At 33.3% G+C, this 17789-nt stretch overlaps 1 protein-coding gene across 3 annotated transcripts in view; it reads left to right on the forward strand.

Annotated features, from left to right (window-relative positions):
* The window catches only part of EML5 (EMAP like 5), a 149560-nt gene that overhangs the window by 67557 nt on the left and 64214 nt on the right, over positions 1 to 17789 (forward strand). For all 3 annotated transcript variants that reach the window (XR_012919686.1, XM_012773990.3, XM_076003788.1), the window contains exons 17-21: positions 830 to 930; positions 2899 to 3101; positions 4410 to 4521; positions 5890 to 6017; positions 10846 to 10987. Coding sequence is in view for 2 of the 3 variants with exons in the window: in XM_012773990.3 (XP_012629444.1) it covers positions 830 to 930; positions 2899 to 3101; positions 4410 to 4521; positions 5890 to 6017; positions 10846 to 10987 (686 nt within the window). In the remaining variant the exon portion in view is untranslated. The remainder of the gene's footprint in view (positions 1 to 829; positions 931 to 2898; positions 3102 to 4409; positions 4522 to 5889; positions 6018 to 10845; positions 10988 to 17789) is intronic.

A 17789-nucleotide genomic window follows, 5' to 3' on the forward strand; every position in this document is an offset into this window, starting at 1 on the left:
TATATAAATAAATAATATAATGAAATGATTTCAGAATTTCTTTGTAGATACATCCTTTGAACCTACTTTTTAATGTGACTATAATATGACATTGGAAATAGCTGTTATTTAAAATGTTCTTGTACAGTTAGAGTGAAGTCTACTGTCTTTTGGCTATTTTATAGCCATTGGAGAGAATGATAAAATACTTAAATTTTAAGTGAAAGAAGATACACATACACACATATTATATCACAAAGAAGTTATAGGTTATTTTTATTTTCTTACATTTTTTATTTTCTATGTTTTCTACAATGAGTATGTATTATTTTTAGAATAAAAATATTAATGATGCTTTAAAGGAGGAAATATTCAACAGTGTCAGAGTTTTTCATGTCTTTAATGTTAAATCACTTAAAAAATATAGATAAATGCTTTTTAGAGAGTATATAGATAATGCCCAAATAAATGATAGTTTAGGAGGAACTTCATAGTTGGAAGGGCTATATTAAGCTATAATAAAGTATTATAAGAAGAATTTCTTTACTTCATTCATACCACAAATCATGTTCACTATGCATAGTACTGTAGTAGGTATTATAGGTACTGTACCAAAGTAGTTCAGTTTTTACTGTTCCTATCTTTTGAGGTTTTGTTGAACAGTTAACATATTAAAACGATGACAAAAGACCAAATGTACAAATGCATGATTACATAGCCCAAATCTGAGAGACAAGTGGAAGACAAATATTTAGTGAATGGAGTAACCAAGATAGGGTATAGATTAGGCAAAAGATTATTACAGGAAAGATGAACCTTCAGAGCTAACACATATTGGTGTTTGTTTCAGAGGAAGTAAAGATAAGATTTTTGTTGTAAAGATGAACCCTTATGTGCCTGATAAACTAATTACAGCTGGAATTAAACACATGAAATTTTGGCGTAGAGCAGGTAAGGAAGTGCTTCTTTTTACTCCTTTGAAATTTAAGAAATTATTACTTTAAAAAGTAATTTAGCTAAGTGCAATGTGGTACCCTGGACTGGATCCTGGAACAGAAAAGGAACATTATGAGAAAAATTGATGGAATCTGAATGAAGTCTGGAGTTCAGTTAATGGTAATGATTTAGACATGTTAGTTTCTTAGTTTTGACAAGTGGTCTGTGGTAATACAAAATGTTCATTGGTGGAAACTGAACAAGAGTTATCTTTGCATCCTTTCTGGAAATTTAAAATAATCCAAAATAAGTTTATATTTTTACAAGTGATTCACTATTGTCTTGATATATTTTGAACAAATGTAAGATTTATTTTATCACTGTTTATTAGCTGCATTTATGTAGTATTCATGTTTATAAAAAGGACTTGATAATGAGATTAATTAAGTGATGTCTAGTCTCCTTCCTTCTGCTGAATACATGTTTTGTATTCTAAACTGAAAATGAAAAATTTTGTAGAAATTCTTTATATGCTATAAAATGATACAAACATGGAATGTTATATTTCTTTAGTAATTTGTAACTATAAATTATGAATGTGGAAGGAGTTCACATTTTAAAGTAAAAATTATTGTCTCTTTTTCAAATAGAATAGTATACTTATAAATTTCAACAGTGTGACATCAATGTCTCAATAAATTTAAACCTTTAAGAAAAAAATATGTAAACATAAGAAGAAGTGAAACATTTATTAGAAAAGAGTAAACTTAGTGAAGACATTTCTAAAATTCAAGTAACTTTCCACTGTTAGTGGGAATGTAAGTTGATCAACTTTGAAGAACAATTTGTCAGGAGTTGATACCTCTCTTATCTGTATGTTGTTCCTTTCACACATTACCCTATGACCACTCCAAGGCATTCCTAGAGGAACTCTTACACATATGTAACAGAGGTCCTTTCAAGAATGTTTAAAGCAGCATTGTTTTCAATAGTAAAAACCTGGAAGCAACTTAAATGCCCATTAATAAGAAAATGGATAAATGATGATATGTTTATATAATGGAATGCCATATGGTTATGAAAATGAGTTCTTTAGAGGTAAAAATCAGCATATATAAAACTCTATGCCAAATCATTGGTGAATAAAGCAAGCTGTGAAAGAATATATGCAGGATGGTATTTATAGAAAACTTTTAACATTTTAGAAACATTTTAAATATGGAAACATTTTAAATATGGAAAAATGGAAAATAATATATCCTTAAGAAATTCATAAATATGTAATAAGATATGTATAAAGGCATACATGAGAATAATCAGCATCACATCCAGAAAGTAGGGAGTGAAGAAGAAAAATGGGATTAGCATGATATTTTAGTTACTCTGGTATTTTTTGTAGGTTGGTAGTGGATATACAGGCATTCATTGTATTTGGGTTTATTTTAAATACCTTTTTGTATTCTTAAATATGTCATAAAAAATTTGAAAAATATCAAAAGTGCTATGGTTATAAAAATTAGTTCTTTAGAGGTAAAAATCAACATGTATAATACTGCATGCCAAATCACTGGTGAATAAAGCAAATTGTGAAAGAATATATGTAGGATGGTATTTATAGAAAATTTTAAAACATGGAAAAATGGAAAATAATGATATATTCTTAAGAAATTCACAAATATGTAATAAGATGTATAAATGCATACATGAGAATAATTAGCATCATGTCCAGAATAGTAGGGAGTGAAGAAGGGAATTAAAACTGACTTAGTCCAGGTCTTTCTTTATCTAAAAACCTATGGCCTAAAAGCAGCCAGGCAAAGTGTTGCCCAGATCATTTATTAAGACACCTGTATTTTTCTTTTTAATTCTCCTTACTGTTGCATGTCTTTCTATTCAAACAACAACAATAAAAAAGAAATTTTGCATCTTTATAATTGCATACATTTTGAAAGTAGTACTTTTCATAATATTTTTGTGAACCAGGGGGAGGATTGATTGGAAGAAAAGGCTACATAGGCACACTGGGGAAAAATGACACAATGATGTGTGCAGTATATGGATGGACTGAAGAGATGGCTTTTTCTGGAACATCCACAGGAGACGTGTGTATCTGGAGAGACGTCTTTCTTGTAAAAACAGTTAAAGCACATGATGGGCCAGTGTTCAGTATGCATGCATTGGAAAAAGTAAGTAACCTTATGTTAATTTAAACATAATTTGATCACGGAGTATAGAGCATTTTCAGAAGTAAAGGAACATTGCTTTTCTACTTGGCTGGACCATCCAATAATAGTCTCTGTGTTAGGATCACCTTGACCTTGTTTAATCTCTCTTTTCAAATTCCTGAACCTAGAAAAAAATAGGTCTGCAGTTTTTCTTTTTTTTTTTTGAGACAGAGTCTTGCTTTGTTGCCCAGGCTAGAGTGAGTGCCCTGGCATCAGCCTAGCTCACAGCAACCTTAAACTCCTGGGCTCAAGCAATCCTTCTGCCTCAGCCTCCTGAGTAGCTGCGCCATCATGCCTGGCTAATTTTTTCTATATATATGAGTTGGCCAATTAATCTCTTTCTATTTATAGTAGAGACGGGGTCTCACTCTTGCTCAGGCTGGTTTCAAACTCCTGACCTCGAGCAATGATTCCCCCCCCCCCCCCCCCCCCCGCCTCAGCCTGGCCAGGTCTGCAGTTTTATTTTTTATTTTTTTTAAATTGCATGTATTCTGTAACAAGGTCTGCAGTTTTAAAAACAGTTTAAATTGATATTTATGAAGCCCTTACTATGAGACAAAAATTATTCTAAGTGTTTATATATAATCACCATAGCCTATCAAATAAATATATCATTATTCTTTCCTCTTTTTAAGAGTTGAGGTTATGAAGACTCCAGGAGGATATATGTAAGTTACTGAAAGTGGTAGATCTCACTTATAGTTCCAAATTAGAAACTGTGTTTTTAAAGTCATATCCTAAAAGTAAAAATATTTAATGTCCCTCTAAATATTATTACAGATTTCATGTTGATATTTTTTAAAACAGGGGAGTCTGAGCACAGTTGCTCATGACTGTAATCCCAGCACTCTAGGAGGCAGAGGTGAGAGGATGGCTTGAGTCCAAACATTCAGTGCTGGCCTGGGCAACATAACAAGACCACATCTCTACAAAAAATAAAAAACTTAGCTGAGCATGATGGTGTACCTGTAGTCTTAGCCTTTTGGGAAGCTGAGGTGGGAGGATTACTTGAGCCCAGGAGTTGGAGGTTGCAGTGAGCTATGATGGTGCCACTGCACTCCAGCCTGGATGACAGAGCAAGATCCTGTCTCTAAAAAAATAAAAAATAATAAAAAAACAAAAAACAGTGGATTCTTATGCTAATTCCTAGTTTTTTGCAAGCCATAATTTTTGGTTATGTTCTTTCCTCTCCAATTTTTCAATATAAAGGAGGTTATTGTTTTCTTAAATATTTAGATCTTTATTAACTTGAACCTTTTATTTTCACAGGGATTTGTAACTGGAGGAAAAGATGGTGTGGTAGCTCTTTGGGATGATTCCTTTGAAAGATGTCTTAAGACCTATGCTATAAAAAGAGCTGCTTTGGCCCCAGGATCTAAAGGTGATTTGAGATTGTTTATTTTTCAGGAAAAGAGATTAATTGCTCATTAATATGCTTGATGACTGAGGCATGGAATATATTTTTCCTTCTTTACTTGATGAGCATCAGTTAAATGGGAGAAGTCACTTAACTGGATACCAGAATCATTGCTGTCCTTTCAAAAACCTTTTTTCTGTGATACACATGATAAAATATTAGCCAAGTACAAAATTATTAATGCTAGTTTTTAACATTTTTAATTTTCCAAAGAAGATTTTCACATGAGCATCACATTATTACCAGTCAGGAACTTGTTTTCAATCTTGACATTTTGTTTCACCTTGGCATTTTGTTGACCCTACTTCTCTACCCTCTCAGGCCCTTCTTCCCTTTGCCCTTTCTTTGAGTGCATTTCTTCCTTTAAGGCCCTGTACCACGCTCTCTCTGACTTCCAGGCCTTTCTACATGATATTACTTTTTCTTAGAATTTTCCCTTTCTTGTTCCTCTTACTGCCTCCAGTTACCTGACCACATGCTCATTTTTCTAATCTCAAACACTGTTTCTTCTAGGATGATTCCTCCCATCCTCATCTCCCCATAAAAAGGTTAAATTTCCTTGCTATATGCTCCTCCTCATAAGGTCTCTTTTCCACATTGTATACTCTGTGAAGGCAGGAGTTGGGTCTATCATGTTTACTAATATATTCCTGAAGCCTGACTAGGACAAGTAGACATAAACAAATACAGCAGCCCTCTGTATCTGTGGGTTCCGCACCCTCAGATTCAATGAACTGTGGATCAAAAATATTCAAGAAAAAAAGTTAATAACTATAAAAAATAATATAAATTTAGAAATATAGTATAACTATTATTTACATAAAATGTATATTATACTTAATATTATAAGTAATCTAGAGATGATTTAAACTATACAGGGGAGGTGCATAGGTTATATGCAAATACTATGCTGTTTTATATAAGGGACTTGAGCATCCAATGATTTTGGTATCTGTGAGGGGTCCTGGAATCTATCCCCTGCAGATACCAAGGGACAACTGTATATCTTAAGTTGAATTAAAATTATTAATCAGAAATTGTAAGTATTCTAAGAGGTACAAGATTTGGATGTGGAGGGGCTAATATAAGAGGTAAAAAAATAGTTGTCAGAATGGTAGGAACCATAGAATTGTATGTAGGTGGTACTTATTTTGAGATTAGTAAATAGAATGATTGAAGGAAATACAGTATATTTGCTAGAATACTTAAACTATAGAAGAAAGTAACCTTGTAATGTGGTTTTTACTGTCAGAATAGCATAATTGGCAATATATACATCCTTGTATTATAGTAACTTCATACCTAGAAGAATATCTCCATTTAACATTTCAGGTCTTCTCTTAGAAGATAATCCATCCATACGTGCCATATCATTAGGACATGGTCATATCTTAGTAGGCACAAAGAATGGTGAAATACTAGAAGTGGATAAAAGTGGCCCAATAACACTTCTGGTTCAGGTAATTTTAAATGCTAGTATGTTTTTTTACTTTACGTACAATTGATTCTTTCAATACATAAAAGGCAAAAATTGACAGTGGTGAAAAATAATGTTAAATTAATTAGAGAAATAATGTGTTAATGTTAATATACACAGAAAAATTTAGTTATAGCTAAATGTCTTGATATCAGTAAATAAGTATGCATATTCTCACATGGAATAATTGCCAATATTTTAAGTAATTTCTTGTCACAAAATTAGAGACTAATGGAAAAAAATACGCTTGTAATTTAACCTCGTCCATTTATTCCATTTGTAAATTTATTTCTTTGAAGTATATTTGTTCAGCCTAAGGCAGTTATTTTTCTCTGAAATCCTTCAGTTCAGTCATTCCTTCTTAAGTTTCTAATTTAGAAAAATAAAAAATGTATGAATGTATGTTAAAATTTTATTACTGAATAAATTTATCAGTAAAAAGATAATAAACCAAAAATTCAGAAATGTAAACATTTGTGTGGCAGAAATATAAAATTAAACCGCAGAAATAACTGCTGGTAATATCATCCTTAACATTTCCATCAATAATGGTGGATTAGCTTTTTAGATGTACATTTCTTCTATGTAGTATGTTTTTCTGAAAAGCAGGAAGGGAAATAAATCAATATCATAAAACAGTAAAGGAAGTTTTACTATTCTATCATCATTCTATCCTGATGAGAAATTGTCCTCATGTAACTATATATATATTAACACCAAACTTCGACTTGCCTTTTACCCCGAAAAAGAATTATTATTTTTTTTTTTTTAGAATTATTTAAAAAAAAAAAAGAATTATTTTCTTTCTTCATACAGACATTTTTCCTCCTTCAGACCCCACCTCACTCCTCTTAGGACACCAGCAAGTGCACTGGTGATGAAAATAGTGCACATGGTTTAATGTTAAAATGTATTTTGACATACGGGAGTTCGTAAGCAGATGACAAAATGTTTATATTCGATTAACTGGTGTCTTACTCTTTAAATTCAGTTACATACTATGTGTTTGAAAGAAAAAAATGCTGGACTCATGATATTAAACATATTTATAATCTCTTAGAAAATATTAACATTAGTACATTTTTATAGATGAATGCACAGATTAAATGATTAAAATATGTGAACAGTTTTATAATTATGAAAAAATTAGAAGTTATAAATGATACCTGTTTAAAGAAAAACTTTAGACAAAATAAATGTAACTGCCTTTATTTGAGCATTAAAGGATTCATGAATCAGGCAGCACTCAGAAATGGAAGAGATCTGTTGCAGCAGCATGGGCAGCAAGCTTTTATAGGCTGAACATGGAAGTGAGACAAAGAAAATATATTTAGTTGGTTAGAGTAGAAAGTCCCTATAGAGGTTAGTTGGCAGTTTATGATTAGTTAATAAAGTCTCTAGTTTCATTTTAGTATTTACATTTTATTGGGCTTTGGTTTGTTTACATAGGAACCAAAAGGGCTGGGGCTCTTTCAGCCTAATGACCTCCCAATTAAAAATTGTTAACATATCATTTTTGCTAGTTGTTATAAAGTTTAAAACTTCTAATGTCTTATTATCTCCTCGACATCAGGAACAAGACGTGGATACCAGATGTCACTATTCTTGTCAAACATTGTGTGTGGCTTTAACCAATCTAGTAAAACAAAACAATAAAATGTGTATATATTGTAAATAAATGGACAACAGTGTTGATATTTGCAGATATTATGATCTTATGCCTTGGATATCAAGAGAACAAACTGAAAAAATAGTATAACTAGTTAAGGAGTCCTGTTAAGAGACTAGATACAAAATCAACATATAAAAATCAGTAGTATTTCTATATGCTAGCAATAACCAGTTAGAAAATATGACATTGAAAATGCTTCTCACCAAAAAAACTATACAATAACCAGGAATAAATATAGCTAAAAACATGCAAGACCCTTGTTAAGAAAACTGTAAGATTTTTTTACTAAAGGGATAAAAGAACTAAGTAACTTCTAAATTGAATGTGATCACAATCCAAATCTTAATGAATTTTTTTTACAAATTCTGGGAATCTTTTTAAAAAATCATCCATTTGAGAAAATATTCAAGAATAGTCAAGAAGTTTGAGATATTCTCCATGCTAGAAATAAAGTGTTATAAAACTATAGTAATTAAAAGTATGTAAATATGTATACCTAACGGTATATGTATACCTAATGGGTGTTTTCATATATTTACTCAAAAATATGTACAACAGTGTTTGTAGCAGCAATATTCTATGGATCAGTTTGGGGAGTAGTGCATCCTAACAACAGTGAATCTTTCAATCCATGAACATGGGCTAGCTCTCCATTTATTTATATCTTTAAATTTTTTCAACAGTGTACAAGTCTTACACTTAGTTTGTTAAATTTATGTTTAGCTATTTTATTCTTTTTTATTCTATTATAAATAGAATTGTTTTCTTAATTTTGCTTCTATATTGTTCATTGCTAGTGTATAGAACTACAGTTGATTTTGTACATTGACTTTATATCCTGTAAACTTGCTGACCTCATTTATTAGTTCTAACAGTTTTATGGTGGATTCTTTAGGATTTCCTATATATAAGATCATGTTGTCTGTAAATAGAGATAGTTTTACTTCTTCTTGTACAGTCTGGATACATGTTATTTCTTTTTCCTGTCCAATTATGCTGGCAAGAACATTCAATACAATATTGAATATAAGTGGTGAGAATAGACATCCTTGTCTTGTTCCTAATCTTAGAGGGAAAGCATTGAGTCTTCCACCATTACGTGTAATATTAACTGTGGGTTTTTTATAGACGCCCCCTTTACTAGATTGAGGAATTACACTTTTATTCCAAGTTTTTTGAGCATTTTCATCATAAGTGGGGAGGGATTTGTTAGATGCTTTTTCTGTGTATATTGAGATGATCCTGTAGTTTTTGTTTTTCATGCTACTGGTACAGTGTGCTGCATTAATTGATTTTTGAATGTTTACGTCAGCCTTGCATTCCTAGGATAAATCTCACTTGGTTATGGTGTATAATCCTTTCTATATGTATTGGATTTGGTTTGCTAGTATTTTGTTGAGGATTTTAGCATCCATATTTATAAGGGATATTGGTCCGTAGTTTTCTTGAGATGTCTTTGTCTGGTTTGGGTATTGTGGTAATCTTGGCTTCAGAAGTGTTCCCTCCTCTTTGTCTCTTTCCTTGACTGTACCCAGCTGTTAAACTCCTTTAATTGCTGGCTGATTGCTTTATTGTTTTCAACCTTTCCAGGGATATACATTGCTCTGCAGACTAAATCAATCAAATTCTGGCTCCTTTGAAGGGAAAGTTCCCTCAGTTAGAGTTTGAGGTTTGTTCTGATTCCAAGTCGGCTCCTTCCAGCTATCTCTGAGATTTCCCTGGTTCTCTTGGAAAAACTAGCTGGTCTGCAGTCAAATCTATATGTCCAGTGAGTCTACCAGTCTCCTCCCACTTGCCTTTTATCACAGCCTCCACTATTTCTGAGAATACCCTTAGGCATGAGTATTTCTACACTCTGCAGTAAATGAAGTCAGTTCCTTTAAGAAGGGATTTTAGGAGCTGTTTTTCTGGCTTGCCTCTTACTCCAGGCAAAGTGTCTGAGCCAGGGCTCTGGAGTTGAGAGTGAGGCCAATGGAATGCTTCTCCCTGAGTGTCCCAGGCTTGCTAAGGAAAGAGGGGACAGTAGACTCAGGTGTTCCTGAGTTGCCACCAGAGCCCTATTATTCTCAGTGGCACTGCACCCAAGGTAGAGCCTCCATCTGGAGAAGCTGGGCAGAAGAAGGGATCTCCCACCTGTCAACTGAGCTCACCAAGAATTTAGCCTCAGCAACACACAGCTGGAGGCAGGAAGAGAAATGCTGACATGCTGCCCCTCCTGGGAAGAGAGGCCTCCTACTGGGACAGGAGGGGAGAAAGAGACTGGTATTCTTAGTTGCATCAGTCTGGCCTGGAGGTTCCATCTAGATGAGGAGGGAAAAAGGGATTAGATCTCAGTTTATTTTATTTATTATTTTTTTTTGAGACAGGGTCTAGCTCTGTCACCTGGGCTAGAGTGCAGTGGTGCCATCATAGCTCACTGCAACCTCAAACTACTGGACTCAAATGATCCTCTGCCTCATCCTCCTGTGTAGTTGGGACTGCTGGCTAATTTTTAATTTTTTGTAGAGATGGGGTCTTTCTGTGAGGTCAGGCTGGTCTTGAACCCCTGGCCTTAAGCAATCCTCCCACCTCCCAAAGTGCTAGGATTACAGCCATGAGCCACCACACCCGGTCTGGATGTGGATTTAAATACCACAAACTATTGCTCTTCTTACCAGATTTAGCACATTTTCTTGAATAAATGTTCCTTCATTTGTTGTATCTTCTTGGAACTACTTCCAGAGACTTTAAATGGTTTTATTTGTTTTAAATTTGTACTAGTTTCACTGGTGATCAGGTCTGTGGAGCTTCTCACTTTATGATATGGGAAGTCCCTATTGTGTAGCAATTATTAACATTCTAGAGCAGCTAATTCCTATCCTCTCCACCCAGAGGATGTTTTAGGATTATAAATTAATTTTAATGCTAACTTGATTATATTATAATTGCAAAGATAAAGTTGTTATAAAGATACTTTATGGTATATTCCAAAGATAAACAAAAGTTTTATTAGACTTATTCTATTCATTATCATATATTATTGAATGTTGTCTTTAGTTTTATTCTAAATAAAGTATACGTGTGTGTGTGTGTGTGTGTGTGTGTGTGTGTATGTATATATCTTTAGGTTAAATTGATCTTGGTTATGTTTTCTTTATAGGGACACATGGAAGGAGAGGTGTGGGGTTTGGCTACACATCCTTATCTGCCCATCTGTGCTACTGTAAGTGATGATAAAACCTTAAGAATATGGGATCTGTCCCCTAGTCATTGTATGTTGGCTGTCCGGAAGCTGAAAAAGGGTAAGAGGTTCTCAGACTTCAACATAGATTAAATTGTCACAATTTTCTAGCCCTTACAAATATAAGAGAGCAATAATAGGCATGTAAAAACAGACTTTAAATATTTTGAAATATTTATTCAGTGTCTACTTGCTCAGGGTGCAAGGAAAATTAATTATACCCAGTCTTTGCCTTTGCCTATGATCATGCCTAAACTGAGCAAATTTCCAGTGATGTGTTGGAAGAAAGAGCATAGGAAGTAAACGAAGGTATATTTTTAACCCCTTTGTGATTATGAATTATGCATAATTCAGAACTGGAAACTAAGAAGGCCTTAACTTATAAAGAAGTAACAGAGTTGAGGGAAGGATATTTTAGGATGAAACAGAACTGGACACATTTTAGGAGGCAGATGAGGCTGTCAGTGTAGAGAGACAAGAGGTTCAATTGTTGGAGCAATGCTGTTACTCTTAACCTAGGGTAGATGAGCATGTACAGGCAGTTTTGAATTTCTTAGTAAAGTGGCAGAGAATGTTATCTAATAGAGTAGAGGAGCTATACTATAGGAGGAGCTCTAGTCGAAAAAGCTGGGAATAGCTACAGTAAGAAATGTAGCAGAGTTAATAGATGAAGGAAAGGATTGTGTAGCCACAGGAAAAGCCAAGTTGAAGTTAAGTAGCATGGATTTGCAATTCAATCAGTTAATTTCTTTTCACTGTCTTCTGTTGAAGAGTTATAGTCTATTCACTTCTTTTAAGATTACTCTTAAATATTTAACATGTAAACATAACTAAAAATTTGAAGTTTCTCACAATCTCTAGAACACTTGAATTCTAGTCACTGTCCTCCCTTTTTTTAGTTATTGATGTCCAGCATTTTTATTCTCTGGTTTGTTGGGGTTTTTTTACCCTCATAGCCCCATTCAATTGACATTATTATTAATATTATTTTATGCAGTCAGTGTTTATTTAGGTTTATCTGCACTTATACATTTATTTGTTTGCCTTTTCTTCTTGCATCTCAGACTTATCACTTTCCTCTTCTAAAATGTAGCCTTAGAATTTCTTTAATAAAGGTTTGTTGGAAATTCTCTCAGCTTCCTTTGTCTGAACCAGTGGAACACTGAGGGCAGGGTTGTGGGAATAGTCCATTCCAGCATTTTAAAATACTCTGATAAAAGAGTATTTTATCACTACTTTATAATTCTTAAAATGATTAATTTTTATTCAGTTTTGTTATTGTTTTAGAATTCTCTATAGGCAATGTACTGCCACTTTGAGTAAACTGTTACAACCATCCTGCCCTCGGTATACCACTAGTCTGAACATATTTTGATTTTTTACTCTTATTCTTGAATGCTAGTATAACTGCTTCTGGAGTTCTTAGTTGAAAGATGTTATTCCTATGGTTTCCACTGTTCTTTTACTTTATTTTGCAGTTTAATAACATTGTGCATGTATATGAATTTATTTTTATTTATTCTGTTTAGGATTTGTTATGCTTCCTGAATCTGGATTTATATCTTGCATCAGTATTGAAAAAGTCTGTGCCAGTATTAGTGGCTCCTTTTAGGACTAGATCTTTACATTAGATTGTAGGGAAAATTCATTATTCTGTATTTTTTTAAAATATTCTATAATCATCTTTATTTTTATTTTTGTCATTGATTCAAGAGAAAAATAGAGATTTTCTTAACTTGAAAGGGACATGTGTGGATTTAATACTGGTTGAGTTAATTATAACAAGATTACTGAAGTCATACTGGAATAAATATAAAACAGTTATCTCTTTGAAATATTCAGTTAGCAAATACAGTTTTCCTCAACAAATGACTATACATATATCATGATCATGAGGCTTAATGTTTTATAAAAACAAGTCATTATAGTTAAAGTAGACTGTTATAGGAAAATTTCTGACAGACAACTCAATTTTATGGCAACTAGTTAAAGAATAAGCAGAAATATAAATATACAACATGAGTTAATGTTTATATTCTTAATGTCTGTGAAGTAAATATTTTCTAAATTTTTCCAGCCTTTTGTGCTTTTCTATATAATGACGTAGTAGAAAATTTACCTTAAAAATTTAAATCTCATGGTTTTAGCTTTTAATTATAATCAATTCTGAATTTTAATGGACTTTCTGTTTTTTAATTCTACACAATTATTCCATGTCTTGGCTCATTTCATATTTTCTGTATGTCTCGCTGTATAACCATATGTATAATTTCTTAAGATCTTTATTCTAGTTCTTAATTCTTTTTGTAGCAGTTCTTTCATATCTGCTTTTTAACCTACCCATTAGCTATTTAATTTTGATAATTCTCACTTTTAGAAGTTCTATTTGTTTCCTTTTCAAGTTTGCCTGAGATTTTTTTATAACATCTTATTCTTGTTTATATTTTAGATTTCCTTTTCTATATCTTTAATCTTAACTATACTTATCAAATAAAGAATATAAAATCTAATTATCTGACATCCCCCAAGAATCTGATTATGTTGTGTTTTGCTTTCTGCTGTTTTGGATGGGGTTTTTGGTTTTTTTTTTTTTTTTCCTGCTGACTTCTTCCTACTAGTCCATTTTCTTGTGTACTTTAAATTTTGGATTATAAGTTCATATTTGGTTGGCTTTCTTTACCTGTGGAAATCCTATGATGTCTGAATTAAAGGTGTGCTTCCGGAGAGATTTTGTGTTTTCTTCTGCCATGTGTTTGGGGTGCTACCATCCAGAACCACTAAAAATTAATTTTTTAACTGGGATTACATAGATCATGTAATTAGTATAAATTCAAATCCAAGATTTGTGTAAGCCACTCTAAATTTGTAAATTCTCAAGTACAATTTTTCCCTCTCCATCTAGAACCCAGGCCAGGATAGACAAGTCTGTTTCCTGATTTCTTTATTGCTGGGCACATTTTCTTTTTAAAAAAATGTTTGTTTCTCTATTTTTATCCTGAGACATGGTTGTAATACTGGATCAAAATGCCAATATGGTATTTGGAGATATTTTTGCGAAAAACATTCATGTAATTATCTATTTTATTTTTTTTAATTGTTTTATTTCAGCATATTACAGGGGTACAAATGTTTAGGTTACATAAATTGCCTTTGCCCCACTCAAGTTAAGCTTCAAGCATGTCCATCCCCCAGATGGTGCACACCATACCCATTAGGTGTGAATATATACATCCCTTCCTCCCTCTCCCATCTGCCTTATACCCGATGAATGTAATTACTATATTTGCACTTAAGTATTTTTTAAGGTATTCATGAATCAAAAAAAATTAAAGTACAAATCAGTGAAACTAAATATGTAGTATATTTAAATACAAAATTTATAAATATAAATCAAGTAAACAGATAAAATTATAAATATATAAGTGCATCTGCATTTTAATTATTAGTAATTTATTAAAAGTAAATACTTTATAAAAAAGTTTCAGCATGAAACATTGAAAATAAAATAATTGATCTTTCTTTTAAAGCAGTCTTAAAGAACAAAGTTCATTAGTGGTATTGAGTTGCAAAAGTAGTTAATTTTGTACGGATTTTCCCAGATACATAAAAGGCCCTTACTGACTACACCATACACTGATCTGAGTAATGGTGAAAAGATAAATATAATCCAATTATAGATTTCCTTTGACTCTTTTATTATCAGATAATACTATCTCTTGTTTGATAACTTCAAGGTATCTTTTCAAATAACTTTTATTTTGGTAGAGACTTATTAGATAGCATGCCATGATGTTTGCTTTAAAGAACGCATTTCCAATTTTCATTGGTTTATGGCTTATAGAAGGAAATTACAATTCATTATTGTGTGAGTTGTGTTTGTTGTGGGTTGAATTGTGTCCCCTGGAAAAAATATCTTGAAGTCCTAACCTCTAGTACTTGGGAATGTGCCCTTATTTGGAAATAGGGTCTTTGCAGATATAATCCCATTAAAATGAAATTATACTAGATTAGGATGAGCTCTAAATCCAGTGACTAGTGTCATGGCGATGTGAAGACACAGGGACACAAACATAGTGGGGGAATGCAAGGAGAAGATGGAGGCAGAGATTGTAGTGGTGTGCCTATAAACCAAGGAGCACCAAGGATTGCCAGCAACCACTAGAAGCTAGAGGGAGACAAGGAAGGATTCTTCTCTAGAAGTTTCAAAGGGAGAATGGCCCTGCTGACATTTTGTTTTCTTCTAGTCTCTAGAACTGTGAGAAAATAGATTAACGTTGTTTTAAGCCACCCAGTTTATGGTGTTAATAATTTGTTTCAGCAGTCCTAGGAAACCAATAGTGTTCATATTCCACTTGTTCAAAAAGTATTTGAACTAGAGTAAGAATTATTCTTTGAGAATAATTCTTATATTAATAATATATATAATATAATAATATTATAATTATATAATATTATTATATAATTAATAATATATAAATTAATTATAAATTAATATATAATATTATATAATTATATAATATAATAATAATATAATATAATAAGAATTACAGCTTTGAGGTTTTGGCAGTCATCATCACAAAACCTGACAGAAGTAAGAAAATAAAAAACATTTTATATAAGCCATGCTCAGTTAAAAAAATCTAATGCACTGTGTGTATAACTTTGAATGGTAATGATTAAGAGATCAGATTATTTTTGAATTTGAGAACAGTGGTATTACAACATCACTACTGGTATTTGGGAACTTAAAATTAACATAGAATGTAAAAGCCAGTATAGTAATGAGTATGATTCACATATATCCCTTTAAGAATTCCAGTTTTGTCCAGGAGGTCCAGATGCATGACTGGTTTCCTATGCCTTCAGGGAAGATATGGCTTTTTTACTCTGATTTTCTGCTCCCCTTTCATTTCTGATAAGTGGAGAATTTTCCTTATTTTTTATTGAACTCGGCTATGCACTTAAAAAGATATTTATTATGTTACTGTTTGCATAAACTCAACTTTCCACCTGCTCTATGCCTGCACCCAACCAGCAGAATAAGGGCTGAATAAAACAGGCAACCGTGATGATTGATCTAATTACTGTTCTGTTTTTCTGCTCTCCTTTGTAGCAGAACTTCTCAAAATAGTTGAGGCTCACTTCTCTTGTGTTCACCTGACAGTTGCTCCACAACACACTCCAATTAGGCTTTTATTTCTATTTGTCCATTGAACCTGTTGCCAATCTCTTGGCTCTCGCCTTACTTCATGGCAGTTTTTGACACAATTGATCATGCCTTCTTTTCTGAAATGCTTTCTTCACTTGTCTCTACAACCCATATATGCCTGATTTTTCTCTACTTCACTGACTCCTTTTTTCTGTTTCCTTTGCTGGCTCTGGCTTTCTTCCTGCTGTCTACATTTCGGAATGCCCCATGGATTCTCCCTGGCCTTCTTTTTTCATATTACACTAACACTTTTGGAGATTAGATCAGTCACTGTCCAGTCAGAAGACAGAGACTACACTAGTCATTTGAACAAGGGAAATTTAATAAAAAGAATTGTTAGCTAGTAAAAGGTGGTTACCTATTGAAAAGGCTTTAGATGTAGCCACCATAGAAAGCAGCTACTAGGGCTAGTGCTGAGGGAGGGTGAACAAAGAAAGAATTTAAAGGAGATTCAGACCTGTTTGGAAAGGATGTGACTGCCACCAGAACACTCGGTGAGTCTATGGCAAAGAAGCTTGCCAGAGGTTCTGAGCTTCTACCTCAGTAGAGCAGTGAGTGGTTACTGGATGAAGGGAAAGTTTGCCAGCGGGCGCAGGCCATAGCTGAATTGTCAGGACCACTACTGCTTAGTAAAGAACTTAACCTAGAGAAAAGGTCATTGGACTAAGAAGACTGCTGCTGTCTTGGCAGAGAATCTTACTGGAGGCTGCAAACTGCAGCTAAATCATTAGGACCATTTCTGTGACTGTTGAAAAACTTGCTGGAGGATGCAGTTGGGGCTGCCACTGTGGAGCATGCTACCAGGTCCCCTGCATTCGAGTGCGTGGCTCTGTATGTAAAACAGCACACTTCAGTCACCTTCTGTTTTGGCTATGTAGTGTCTCTCCAGCACCCTCTATTGGCAAAGCTTATCAGTCAGCTGGCAAAAGAGAAAAAGTCTTCTGTGAGGCTCAAAGAATGGTAGATTTGGAACTGACAGGCGATGAATATTAATACTAACCTGCATAATCTACCCCTTTGGCTGATCAGCTTCCACATGCACCTTTCTGCATATATTTTAACTTCCATACAACCATATACAACTAACCTTATGTCTCTACCCCAAAAAGATGCAGCTAGCTTTGGTACAAATGAATAAGTTCTCCCCTTTCTCTAAAGAGAGAAGACATACAGTCCCAACAATCATTATGTCCATTGATGACCATATTAATTACTCTCAAATTTAGTCACAGTCTTCAATGGAACAGAATAGAGAACTCTCATAAATAAATCCACACGTCTGTAGTGAACTTATGCAATGGTGCCAAGAATATACAATGGGGAAAGAAGAACCGTCTCTTCAATAAATGGTGCTGGGAAAACCTAGATAGCCATATGCAGAAGAATTAAACTAGACACTTATCCCTAGCAATATACAAAAATCAAATCAAAGTGGATTAAAAACTTAAATCTATTATAAGACCTGAAACTATGAAACTACTAAAAGCAAACATTGGGGAAATGCTTTAGGACATTGGGCTGAGCAAGGGCTTCTTGAGTAATACCCCCAAAGCATAGGCAACCAAAGTAAAATTGGACAAATGGGATCATATCAAGCTAAAAAGCTTCTGCACAGCCAAGGAAACAGATTGTTGGAGATTCTTTTAGACTTGCC

This window comes from Microcebus murinus, chromosome 6 (assembly GCF_040939455.1).
Source record: "Microcebus murinus isolate Inina chromosome 6, M.murinus_Inina_mat1.0, whole genome shotgun sequence".
Classification (NCBI taxonomy): Eukaryota; Metazoa; Chordata; class Mammalia; order Primates; family Cheirogaleidae; genus Microcebus; species Microcebus murinus.